Here is a 12,036-nt window from a genome sequence, read left to right as displayed (position 1 = left end):
ATGTGTTGTGTAGCTCGACTACGGGGGCTGACCATATGGAGTAACACATGGGGTGACATGCATTCAGAAATTCATGAAGTAAACTCTCTAGACATTGTGAGGGGATATATACCTCAACACTCATGGCAAACCAATGAAATGTTGATTATAACCTATATTTCCTATGGCAAAAGTGTATACATCTGTGTTATAACAATTCTATGAATGTGCTGCCCAGTCCAATTACATCCAACTTTGTCCGAGTGTACTGACCACACAGCTTTCTTCTGCCTTGGCTTTTTGGTTCAAGCACAGATTATTTTTGGACTAGATTCACATTGTTGGTGATCTGAACACTCAATAAATGTCATCTTGACTAAGGTGGATGGGCAATCTTCTATAGTAACCCTATCTATCTAGCCTAAATATAATTGTATGTTCAACATCTTCTCTCCAGGACGATTAAGCCCTAAATAGGTGAGCGATTGTGTGTGATTCATACATTCCACGTAGGCTATGAGATACCTGGCTATCTGCAAAATAAGAGTTGGTGAGGACAACTTACACTGTAGATATTTCACGTTTTTGGTGTGTGCTTCATCTATTTCCAGCTTAAATTCAAGTGAGATGTACCATCCTGTCTTGATGACATATTTAGTCAAACAAAATATTTTTGGTTTGCAACACAGTTCAATTATATTTGGACCCATTTTAGCATAGATTTTATTTAATGTCATCATTGTTTTTAAACACGCACACACACACACACTGGGAACAATAAACACAGGTCATCAGAATTATTGTTTTTCCAATATATATATATATTTCCATGATGTTCATCAATATAACAAGACATTGATCGATTTACACTACAATAGTTTTTTTAATGTACTTCTGGTTTTCAATTGGTATCCTGTGGTACATTGTAATCCACCTTGTTTTTAATTAATATCCAATCCCATTCAAAACAAAAACACAATAAATAAATCAATAAATCAAATAAAACAGACTGAACCGAACACATTACCCATGATCCCCCAGTCTATTCCCTCCTGAAAGACCAGGCAAACAGAGGTAATGTGGACTGTAAACCTCCCCAACACCAGTCCCAAAAGAACAAAATAATATTCCCTCCACAAAATGAAGTTCAAACAAAATAAAAACATAGTAACAACAGAGGAATCTGTCTTGAATTGTACACCATTCTAAGCCTTCTGGACATTTGTTTTCCCAGTAACATCCCTTCTTCTTGACTTGGTTGATACGATTAACATAGAGAACATGTCTTTATTTAATCTTTCCTCCTCTTCCGATGTACACACAACCTAAGCCAATGACATCATACCAAAGTTATTACTAACTTTATGCAAAATACAAAGGAAACATTTGGTCCAAAAATAAAAATAAATGTAATGTGTATTGGTGAGAGCATTGTGATTTTATAGCCAACCTGTGAAGGATCAGTGCCTCAAAAGGTTCCCTCCTATGTTGAAGTCACTGAACACCTCTTAGTGTTAGCAATAACACAATATTCTCCACCACGTCATATCCTAGCCCCCCCCCCCAAAAAAATACACCCAGAATACAACATAAAAAAGTGCCAGGACATTAAAAGTTGCGCACACCCATCCTTGCGGAACAAAAAAAAGCAACAGAAAATGAGCACTCACATAACATCAATTTGTCTATTATTTTTTTAATCTAAATTTGCTGATCACTTTAAGGACAACCCTTGGATTTGTGAACAGCACAGGAGTCCTACCCCGACCAGTGGTGTCATGAGATGATAATAACTCGAAGGTGGCATTCTTTTTTTTTGGTCACCTTCAAAATAAATTCGAATTATTTGCTATTCTAATTTGTATACAGCTTTCGGGAATTTTCTTGACCTCACCCAGTAGATTTTGATCAACTGTTCTATTCTCCGACCTGAAGAAATAGGACCCCCCTTCCCCCAAATACACCCCCACACTACAACACCAGACAATACAGACTTTTTTTTATGCATGTTTTGTTTGTTTTGTTTAACAGCTATAGATAAAGTTAATATTTTATTTCATCTGTAAATTGTTGTCAGCACGACAGCGACACACACAAGGAGAGGAGTTGTGCTATTATTAGTTATAGGAGCTTGTGTCTAAAGACTCGGTACAGATTAAAGTAGTCTTATGGAAGGGGGCTGAAGCACGTCTTTTTGTAGGTTTTGTTTCTCTTGCATATCTTCAAATAGCACATTATGTCATCATCTATTTGCCAACATGAGCTATTGAATAAGATCTGAAAGGGTTAAACGGTCATGTGACTTTAGGTATTTTGGGTTAAGGGTACGCTTTCAAAAACAGGGGAGTAAGGATTGCTGTTAAAGTGACTCGGGTAAAATATGTTGTGTCCCTCTACTTGTTTTTGATGGCAGTTGGCAGCAAGAACATCTAGTCTTTGGTAATTTTCCTCTGAATTCGTTTTGCTCTAGTTAGGTAGAATAAAGAGGAAGGGTGGGGCTGGGAGATAGGCTTTGCTGGGAGATAATGTGCTAAGGCAATTTCCTTTTACATGTGTCTGATAGAGATAGTTAAAGAGAGGGAGATAACAATAGAATGAGAAAGAGAGAGAGAGAGAGAGCAAGGAAATATATGTGTGTGTTATTTGTAACATTTTATGGGTGGTTGGGGCGCTCTGCCAGTGTACATGTAGCATAGGAATATTCCTTGAGCACAAATATGGAAAATCTTACCAGTCTGAAAGACAGTCAGTGGGCTGATCTGTTACCTCCCCACTCTGCTCATCTAATTTAGTTGTCATGGAAACAGCTTGCCCTCACAGCTGATGTCTAAGCGGCCAAATCTGTCAGGATAAACTAGGGATATTCCCAGGACGGGCAGAGCTTCAACAACACACACATCCCCAGTGTAGGATCCTGAATCAATGAGGAGAAATAGGTGGGAATGGTGGGACAGAGGCCAAGAGGTCGTGTTAAGGTGGCCTAACCTATGGGAACAACTTTATTATCCACAGGTCCAGTAGTCTTTCTGCTACTACTCATAAAGTCGACTAACAGAGCTGGCAGATAGATAGCACTAGAAACCTGTGGAAGCTGCTGAGGGGAGAACGGCTCATAATAATGGCTGGAACGGTGCGAATGGTATGGCATCAAACCATGTGTTTGATGTACTTGATACCGTTCCACTTATTCCGCTCCAGGCATTACCACGAGCCCGTCCTCCCCAATTAAGGTGCCACCAACCTCCTATGCTAGAAACAGATAGCACTAGAAACAGTTAGGCCTATACAGGGGCATGGGACAAGAGGTGACCATGCAAGAGCAATCCACTAAGAACAAATCAGTAAGGGCACCAAAGAGAAAATGGCAGAAAACAAAAGCTTCTCCCTAGTTGCTTGGCAGTGTTTAACTTACAGAGCTGAACCACAAAAATGCACGTACACACACAACACACAACACACAGAAGTAGAGAGGAGCTCACTGCTCATAGCAGTTAGTGAAGTCCTGATTGAGTTCAGTCTCCTCTTTACCTATCTGCTTCAAACATACACACAAATATACTATATAAAATATACGCTATTACTATGTTTAAAAAATAAAAAGACAGTAACTAGGGAGAAAATGTAAGAAAGATAGAGAGAGAACCAGTGCACTAGCAAACGCTCCCTCTAGCTTGTGTGTATACTATGACTGCTTTTCATGACGTTTCTTGGAAAGTTCACTTAAGGTTTACAGCAACTCTTAATCCGTCAACGAAGCTGGCCCCCATGGGCCAAGTTAGTCCCTTTCTCTAGATCATCATTTTCTACTACTGTATGTCCATGCCAGTTGCTTCATCCATCTTCATACTTTTACCTTCACTTTCAAATAAGGCTGAGTTGTCTGTGTATGTGCTCATCAATAGGTGAGGTTTTGCTGCATGAGGTTCTCTCTCGGCCGGTCATGCTGTTGACCAGCCAGACAGCGGTCATGCGGTTGACCAGCTAGACAGCGCCATCAAAAACAAGGCTCTTTGTGCATTTCACACCGCCTCCCCCTTTTCAGTCAGCCTCTCCCCTTACACAAAATAAAGAGTGTATGGGAATATTTTGACCGTAAAAAATCATCAATGTGATACGTTTTGATCAGAGACTAAGGCTTTACTGTGTCCGCATTTTTGATCCCTTAGTGTAAGTATCCTTTTTAGCTATTTGTTAGTAATGACATCTCTGTAGGATTTGGTGTATTGTCACAGCAACGTTATGCAATGTTATGTTGCTGAAATGAAAAAAATGAAACAGGTTCAAATCCTGATCCACCAAACAAAAACTAGCAAGCCCTCATTTTTTATATATATCCATAATGTTATTTTTCCAACTCTGGCTTGTTAGATTGATATCGGCGATAATATTTATGATCACTTCATATATATATATTTTTTTTAAAGATACTTACACATACATGTGCTACACTGACAGCATTTTTACTAGACAGCAATGGAGGAATGTTCTCGAAATAAGACACTAAATAAGTCAAATAAAAAACATCTACAGACATTGGTCCAATTCCATTGGCAGTTCATAAAGAGAAGGTACATGATCGGGAAAAGAGAAACAGGCAAAGAGAGACAGAAAGAAAGAGAAGGAAGAAAGGATCCTATAAAGAGACAGTATGGCTAAAGGGTGTAGGAGAGAGAAAGAGAAAAAGAGAGAGAGAAGCAAAAGATGGAGAACAGGATGGGAATATTGATTAAGTACCTCGGGTTAAAGGAGACAAACTCCACTGTGCAAAGATGCACCTATACTCTGTGGGAGACAGAGCAAGACAGAGCAAGCCAGAGACAGGCAGAGACAGTGAGAGAGAACGTGCAAGATATACACACTCTGACTAGTAGGCAGTAGTTCAAATCTGAAGCATAAGTCAAATTAATACAAAAATTAAAAAATACAAAACGCACACCCACACACAACCTACAAAAACATTATATCAGAATAAAATTCCTACAAAGAACTATATATATATTTCATATCTGGTATATAACAATTATCGCCAGGGTCATCATTTTCTTTTCTGTCGTTGTCATCGGTAACAATCACAACAAGTATTGGGTTCTGAGTATGAATGACGGATTAGAAAAGCAGGAAGTATTTACAAAGAAGGCAGGGCCACAGACTCACAGGACGAAAATTGACAGGGGTCCAGAGGTGAGGCGGTGGAAGCGGGGGCTGAGAGGGTTCAGGGGGTTCTGGGCAGGGTCATATTGAGACTATTTGGGGAGCAATTTAATTCATTCATCACCAGTGGAAATTTTTGTTGTTGTTGATTTGAAGGGGTTTCTGTTGCAAGGAAGCGGGCAGTCTCGTGTGCAGACTGGGGTCGGAGCCACTCATCTTAAGTGCTGAAGTAGACTAGAGAGAGAGAAAAACAGAGAGAGGGAAAGAGAGAGAGAGAAAGGGATGGTGAGAAAAAAGACTAATACTGAAGCACAGAGTATATCTTAATTCAAACTGCCATGGCAGGGAGAGTGTGGGTGTGACCCTTACCGATGATGACGATGAGGACAATCGCACATATCAGCCCCAGGATAATCATCATCTAGAGGAAGCAGAGTTTTGTATGTTTTAATGTATTATGGAGCCCCATTGGCTGCTGCCAAGGCAGCAGCTACTCTTCCTGGGGTCCAGCAAAATTAAGTTGGACATGGAGAGATAGTAAAACAGGGGGGATGGGACATGCGGTAAATCATGAGCTACAATCCATTTCATTATGTTTTAACATTCATCTTGAAAGCCTCAAAGGAAATTACTATTATCATGAATAAATGTGGACCAAAGTACATCTTTATGTCTCTCAATGTAGCCCTTACCTTGGCGTTCTTCCACCAGTACTTGTTCTTGAGTTTTGCAGCACTGGTCTCGAACTGTGAGGCTCCAGCCTGCAGGGCATCGGCCCGATCATCTAGCTCTGACAGTTTCTGATCACGCTCCAGAACCTTATCCACGTTTACACGCATGATATCCACCACCTGGGGAGGGCAGACGCACGGGCCGAAAACAGGGACAGGGTAAATCCCTCAATCAACTCAGACTGCGTTGTGTTATCTCCACAGTATATTTACACAATGTATTGACTGTTGACCTAAGTGTGTTGGACATGCATTCATCCAGTCCATGTCGGCTTGTGACTATTCACAACGTGTGAAGAAGGTTCTGATATTTCTGTGGGTCAGTACGTGTGTAATACAAGGCGAGTGTGTCTGCATGTTCCTCACCTCATCCACCTGAGCCTGTGTCTGTTGCAGGCGGCGGTTGCTGGTGAGGTTTGGAGGGGGCGCCGCTCCATCTGCGGGGGCGCCGGCGGCAGCTGGGGCAGACCTGTCAATCAAACACAACTCGTCAGTTTATTCACCTTCAACGACGTATGAATGACCGTGTAGTAACGCATGCATCTACTAAATAGGCCAACCTGTCCCTTTGGAACATAGAAGTAAAGGCAAGTTACTATCAAATCATGGCTGATTGGAATTATCCACCGTCACAGTACTCACTGAGGTAGAATCTCAAACGTTATAGGTTTGAATCAAGTCAACAGCTTCATGATGACTGAATGATTGGAAAAGGAGGCAGAATATCTCTCTTTAATGAGCCTCAACAACAGGCTGAATGGTTTACTAATCCTGAATTAAAAGGGCCTGGATAAAAGGATCCACCAAGCATGAAATACAATTATGTGTATCCGCTTTGCTTTACGGCCCTTTCCAACTGTATCCATAACACACACTACTAAAGCACATTCAAAGCGGCTCTGAATTAATTAATTCAAACCATCACTTTCTATGTCTCAAGAAGGCGTCTACATCTGAAAGCTGAATAAAAAGCTGAATAAATTGATAAATAATGCTCTCAATAATGCCAGAAATAAAATGATTTACAAGACAATAAAAATAAAGCTATCTGTCCTAACTGCATCCTCCTCAAGAAAACATCAAGATGACCACAAAGCCATATATTCTGCATACCATATCTGACAGACACCATCCTATCCTACAACCCTCCGCTGGGCATTGTTAGGGTTGTGTTAAGGGGAAACTAATGGACGACAATCAAAAGTCCTGGAGCAATTACTACATGTCTGGTCCTATCAATCTATTCTGACCATCTATGTTGACCATCTACAACTGAGTACAGTAACTCACTCTTTCTCACCAATCTATCTGAATGTGGTATCTTTATTTTCATTATGATCTCAATGCAGTTGTTCTTTTTTCTAAACATTGACTATAGGCTAGATTAATCTACCATTAGGCCTAGTTGTAGAAAAGATGTAAAGGCACTGGAAAGCCTACTGGCAAGGCCAAAAACACTATGATGCAAAGGTGTATGCTGGGTAGTCCTTCCTTTGCATGCCCTCATCGCTCTGATAGTCCTGCTGAATTTGTGTTAGTAACTCACTGTGTGGACCATGGAGCTGAGCTGTGTTAGTAACTCAATGTGTGGACCATGGAGCTGCGGCTGTGTTAGTAACTCACTGTGTGGACAATGGAGCTGAGCTGTGTTAGTAACTCACTGTGTGGACCATGGAGCTGAGCTGTGTTAGCAACTCACTGTGTGGACCATGGAGCTGAGCTGTGTTAGCAACTCACTGTGTGGACCATGGAGCTGAGCTGTGTTAGCAACTCACTGTGTGGACCATGGAGCTGAGCTGTGTTAGCAACTCACTGTGTGGACCATGGAGCTGAGCTGTGTTAGCAACTCACTGTGTGGACCATGGAGCTGAGCTGTGTTAGCAACTCACTGTGTGGACCATGGAGCTGAGCTGTGTTAGTAACTCACTGTGTGGACCATGGAGCTGCGCTGTGTTATCAACTCACTGTGTGGACCATGGAGCTGAGCTGTGTTAGTAACTCACTGTGTGGACCATGGAACTGCGCTGTGTTATCAACTCACTGTGTGGACCATGGAGCTGCGCTGTGTTATCAACTCACTGTGTGGACCATGGAGCTGAGCTGTGTTAGCAACTCACTGTGTGGACCATGGAGCTGAGCTGTGTTAGCAACTCACTGTGTGGACCATGGAGCTGCGCTGTGTTATCAACTCACTGTGTGGACCATGGAGCTGAGCTGTGTTAGTAACTCACTGTGTGGACAATGGAGCTGAGCTGTGTTAGTAACTCACTGTGTGGACAATGGAGCTGAGTAACATACGTATATCAAAGAGGAGGCATCCTTTTGTGTCTTACTGTGGTAATGGAGTATATTGTGTCCCTCCAGTATTTCCAGCACCCATGTAGAGCAATAGTCATGTAACTGTAACTTCAACCCCATTTATAGTTCACGTTCTATAAATGGATTCAGGCTTTAGTGAAGTACTAGTGTTCATCTTTAGGCTACATACTGTATGTGAGAGTGAGTATCAAGCTTAACTTGGTATTTAATTTCAAGTGTCTGTAGTCTTTTCATTATAGTACTATCATAGGTTCACAACTTAAGGATAAGTGGGCTGTAAATAATGCACAGCATCGACCATGAACCGCTTTCAATCTCGTTTCTCAACTACATCTTGAGGTTGCTTCCTGCCTGTAGTGACCCTCTTCCTCCAGCAGAGTGAGACAAAACTCTGTATAAAGGTCACCTTTAAGGCCGTGACACACAGAGCTAATCCTCATGTGGCTACAAATCCTTCTGTACACTCATGTTTTCAGTTGCATTTGTCAGTCCAAAGCAAGCGCTGTCTGGAAACACTAATTTGATGTGTTGAGTCACCTTGCCACATTAATCATTATGCTACCCAACTCGTATGTGGTCTACTGGGAGCCTCCATTATGTTGATGTTTAGGACGTGTTCTTTCTCATGTCGATTACAACAATTCCATTTTTAGAGGCCAAATCCTACCCAGACTCTTTCACATTCTCTGCGGAAGAGGCCATCGTCATTGTGCAGCGAGCAAACGAGAGATGAACGATGGACGAGGACGTTATTGGCAACTCCCCTAGTGTGTTTTGTACATCATCCCCCACATTGCTACAACAACCATTGTTTTCTCGGGGCCTCAGATAAAAGAAGAGGGCGGATTGTGTGTGTGTGTGCACAGTGACGGGGAACATATTCAAAGGGCACGACGAAATGGATTGTGTAGGCTTTCAAATAAGAGTAATGGAGTGTCGACAGCAGTCTGGGGGGGACCCAGGGCAAGGTCTACCTCACATTCGCAACGTCCTCCAACAACAGGGTGAGAAAAAAAATGTCCCCTTGTCAAGACCATGGCCAGTAAAATGGTCTTATTCCCTTTGAAAACTGCTCGCAATCTCTTCTGAATTATTATACAGACACGACGATCGGCCTTTTGTTATTAATAGGCGACAACATTAATCACGTCTTTCTTCCCTGCTTTATTGGGCTGTATATGGCCGATTGCCATAGACATTTTGATGAAGCATTTACAAATCGTCTCTCACACACGAGACAGCGCGCATACACACCATAGCCACAAAAACAGTGGACTCTAGTCTACAAGTCTGTTTCAGCACTGTTGGGGAAGACAGCGACAGGCAGCGCTGTCCAGTGCTGGCAACGGCTTTGCATAGTTCCCAAAATTTGCCTAATGCAGTTAGCTTTTTTATTTATTTTTTTATCAAGGGGGGTTTCATATTTGTTGAAAGGGTCCTCAATTTCGTCTAACATCAATGTCACCGCCAGTTTATCGCGGGAATTACAGTGAGAAAATAGGATAAAAATGTATATGGCTAGATTTGTTGATCAACAGCATGTTGACGATGTAACGCTAACATTTGTTGCCTGGCCTCAATGAGATGCTGTCTGTTTCAGCAGCTTGTTTGTATGCACGAATCGACAGAGAAGAGAATGCCACGGCCATCTTCCCTGACAGTGAAACACCTGCCTCCTGTAGCCTAGCAGTCGCTAAACAAAAACAACCTCAGACGACTGAACCTGGTATAGCTTGTCAAGGAAAGGAGCGGAAACGGCCACATCCCCGGTGTACCCTTGAATCATCAAATTAAATAGGCTACATTTAATTGCCCGTCCTTGCTTGACAATCGACAGATATGAGCGTCAGTTACCCCCACCCCCACAGTTGGTTAGCAATATCACGTAGGCTAAGCCCACAATATGGCTAATGATAGTCTACCCTACTACATCCATTACATCCAAGATAATATGGATTTGTTGCTTCTCTAAGATGTTCAACATGTTGAATGGGAGAAAATGTGTTATTAGGTCCAAGTTGCTTAGCCTATGATACGTGTATATTTAGCCGTAGGCCTATACATTCATCTGTGGCAGAAACCAATGCATAAGTAAGCAAATTAGATATTTGTAGGTTTCTACTTTCAATTCCAATTTTCAAATGGATATACATGCGAATACACGGACGTCAACCCCCAAACCAGTCCAATCTGGAGAAAAGGCGTGCGTGTCCAATTCCAATGATAAGAACATATATATTTTACATTTGAATAAATATAACTAACTCATCATAACATAACATGACTGAATATTTCGTAAAGAAATGTGGCTGACAACAGAGACCAACCACCGAAGAGTCGCCTAGCCGTTATTCGACGCCTATGGAATAGACTATAGGCGAATGTTGGATGCTATTTATCCTATGTGTATTGTCAGTAAATGTTCATAAATAAACATCCCACAGTAAATCAACACATTTATCCTGTAATTATAGGGTTCTTTAACCCTGACGCACGATTAAAATGCAATAGGCCTATATGCCTTGGAGACAATGGTTCATTTAATTTCCTTTATAAAATCATTTCTGAACAACAAATAGGCTTCTGCTACCCAACGAGCACGGATAAATAAATACACATAGGCCGAGACATAACAACAGGCACACAAAGAAAATAAACGTCACACAGAGGCAACAGTGTGATACTCACATTTCTTATGGCGGTTTATTAATGCAGGCTACGCAAGTCCGGCTGGAATGTATTTGCCTAATAAGTGGCTGTTGAGTGGGTTGCCTTCAGCGCTCTTTTTCCCTCTCGCTCCCTCTCAGTCGATTCACTCTTCTGGCGTTTTCAATAGGAGGGAGTGATAATGTTTACCACCAAGTTGATTTTATTCCCCCGTTGTAAATGTTCCCCTTTTCTCAGTTCGTGCGCTTATTTTATGCCGCACCTCGCCAATGTATTTGTATAATAACTCAGCTACCGCTGGTCTCCTCTGTGTCACTACTGTAATGAACAAGTAATAAACACGCTTGTGTAAGGAGAACAAAGATGGCTTGATGACGTCATTCGCCATCCAGAGAGCCGCAGGTTGAAAAGGTTTTGTCTTTTCGTAGCAGGTTTGGGATATTTTACGGAGCATGCTAGGCGAATTAACGTTACCGGTTAGGAAAATTAGGTCACATTTAGGAAAAGGGTTAGGGTTAGCTAAAATAAAATACAACATCTACGTTTGACTTCAATTTGACAAAAAACTGTGTCCCATCTAGATATGACCTATTGAAAAGGATGGGGAACCCTAAACTTAACCCCTACGCTTACACTACCTACAACCCTTACCTAACCTTAACCTTTAGGTTTTACATTTCAACTTTAATGGCGGGGTATGGACGTCCCAAGGATCCCGGATTGCACAACTGTGACATGGCAGTGTGTCCATGTACTGTCAAGCGTTAGCAGGGATTGATCAATTTTGAAATCCATATAAATTATAACGGGATTAAACTATGTCATTGAAAACCTATGCGATTGGTTGAAAGGGCACAGTAGCTGTCATTTTGATGGTGGAAGACTCGTTTGAGGTGGATGAAACGTCAACAAAATGGCGTTCCTTGAAAGGGGGTGGGGTGAAACTCCAGCCTAACGTGGAAACTCGCAGGTTAATCCCGATCATTTCGATTTACCATCTACCCGTAGGATATGAACATTCCAAATGGCAACATTTGAAGCCTACCAACCCAACACTACTGATTGGTTGTGCAAGAAAAAAATAATGGTAAAGAAAACGCAGAGTGAATTCGGAAAGAGTGGGACATCATATAAACTGGAACATCTTAATCCTGATGGGTTTATTTCTTGCTCCGAAATTTCAGCTAGA

General features: G+C 41.7%; 1 protein-coding gene across 2 annotated transcripts; it reads right to left on the bottom strand.

The window, feature by feature from the left end:
• Positions 1–684: 684 nt before the first annotated feature.
• Positions 685–11,204, bottom strand: LOC109872906 (vesicle-associated membrane protein 2). Of its 2 annotated transcripts, XR_004205935.1 has the most exons (6): positions 10,869–11,193; positions 6,228–6,330; positions 5,823–5,981; positions 5,500–5,551; positions 1,430–5,364; positions 685–1,304 (listed from the first exon to the last, which is right to left on the bottom strand). XR_004205935.1 is itself a non-coding variant. In XM_020464331.2 (5 exons), coding segments are annotated over exons 1-5 (333 nt in total). In that variant the 5' UTR covers positions 10,871–11,204; the 3' UTR covers positions 685–5,347. The 2 variants fall into 2 exon arrangements, 1 of the variants encoding a protein (XP_020319920.1); XM_020464331.2 differs by having other exon boundaries at positions 685–5,364; positions 10,869–11,204.
• Positions 11,205–12,036: the final 832 nt, after the last annotated feature.

Source organism: Oncorhynchus kisutch, linkage group LG28 (assembly GCF_002021735.2).
Source record: "Oncorhynchus kisutch isolate 150728-3 linkage group LG28, Okis_V2, whole genome shotgun sequence".
NCBI lineage: Eukaryota > Metazoa > Chordata > Actinopteri > Salmoniformes > Salmonidae > Oncorhynchus > Oncorhynchus kisutch.
Note: the sequence above shows the minus strand (reverse complement) of the source record. Positions and strands in the feature narration are given on the sequence as shown.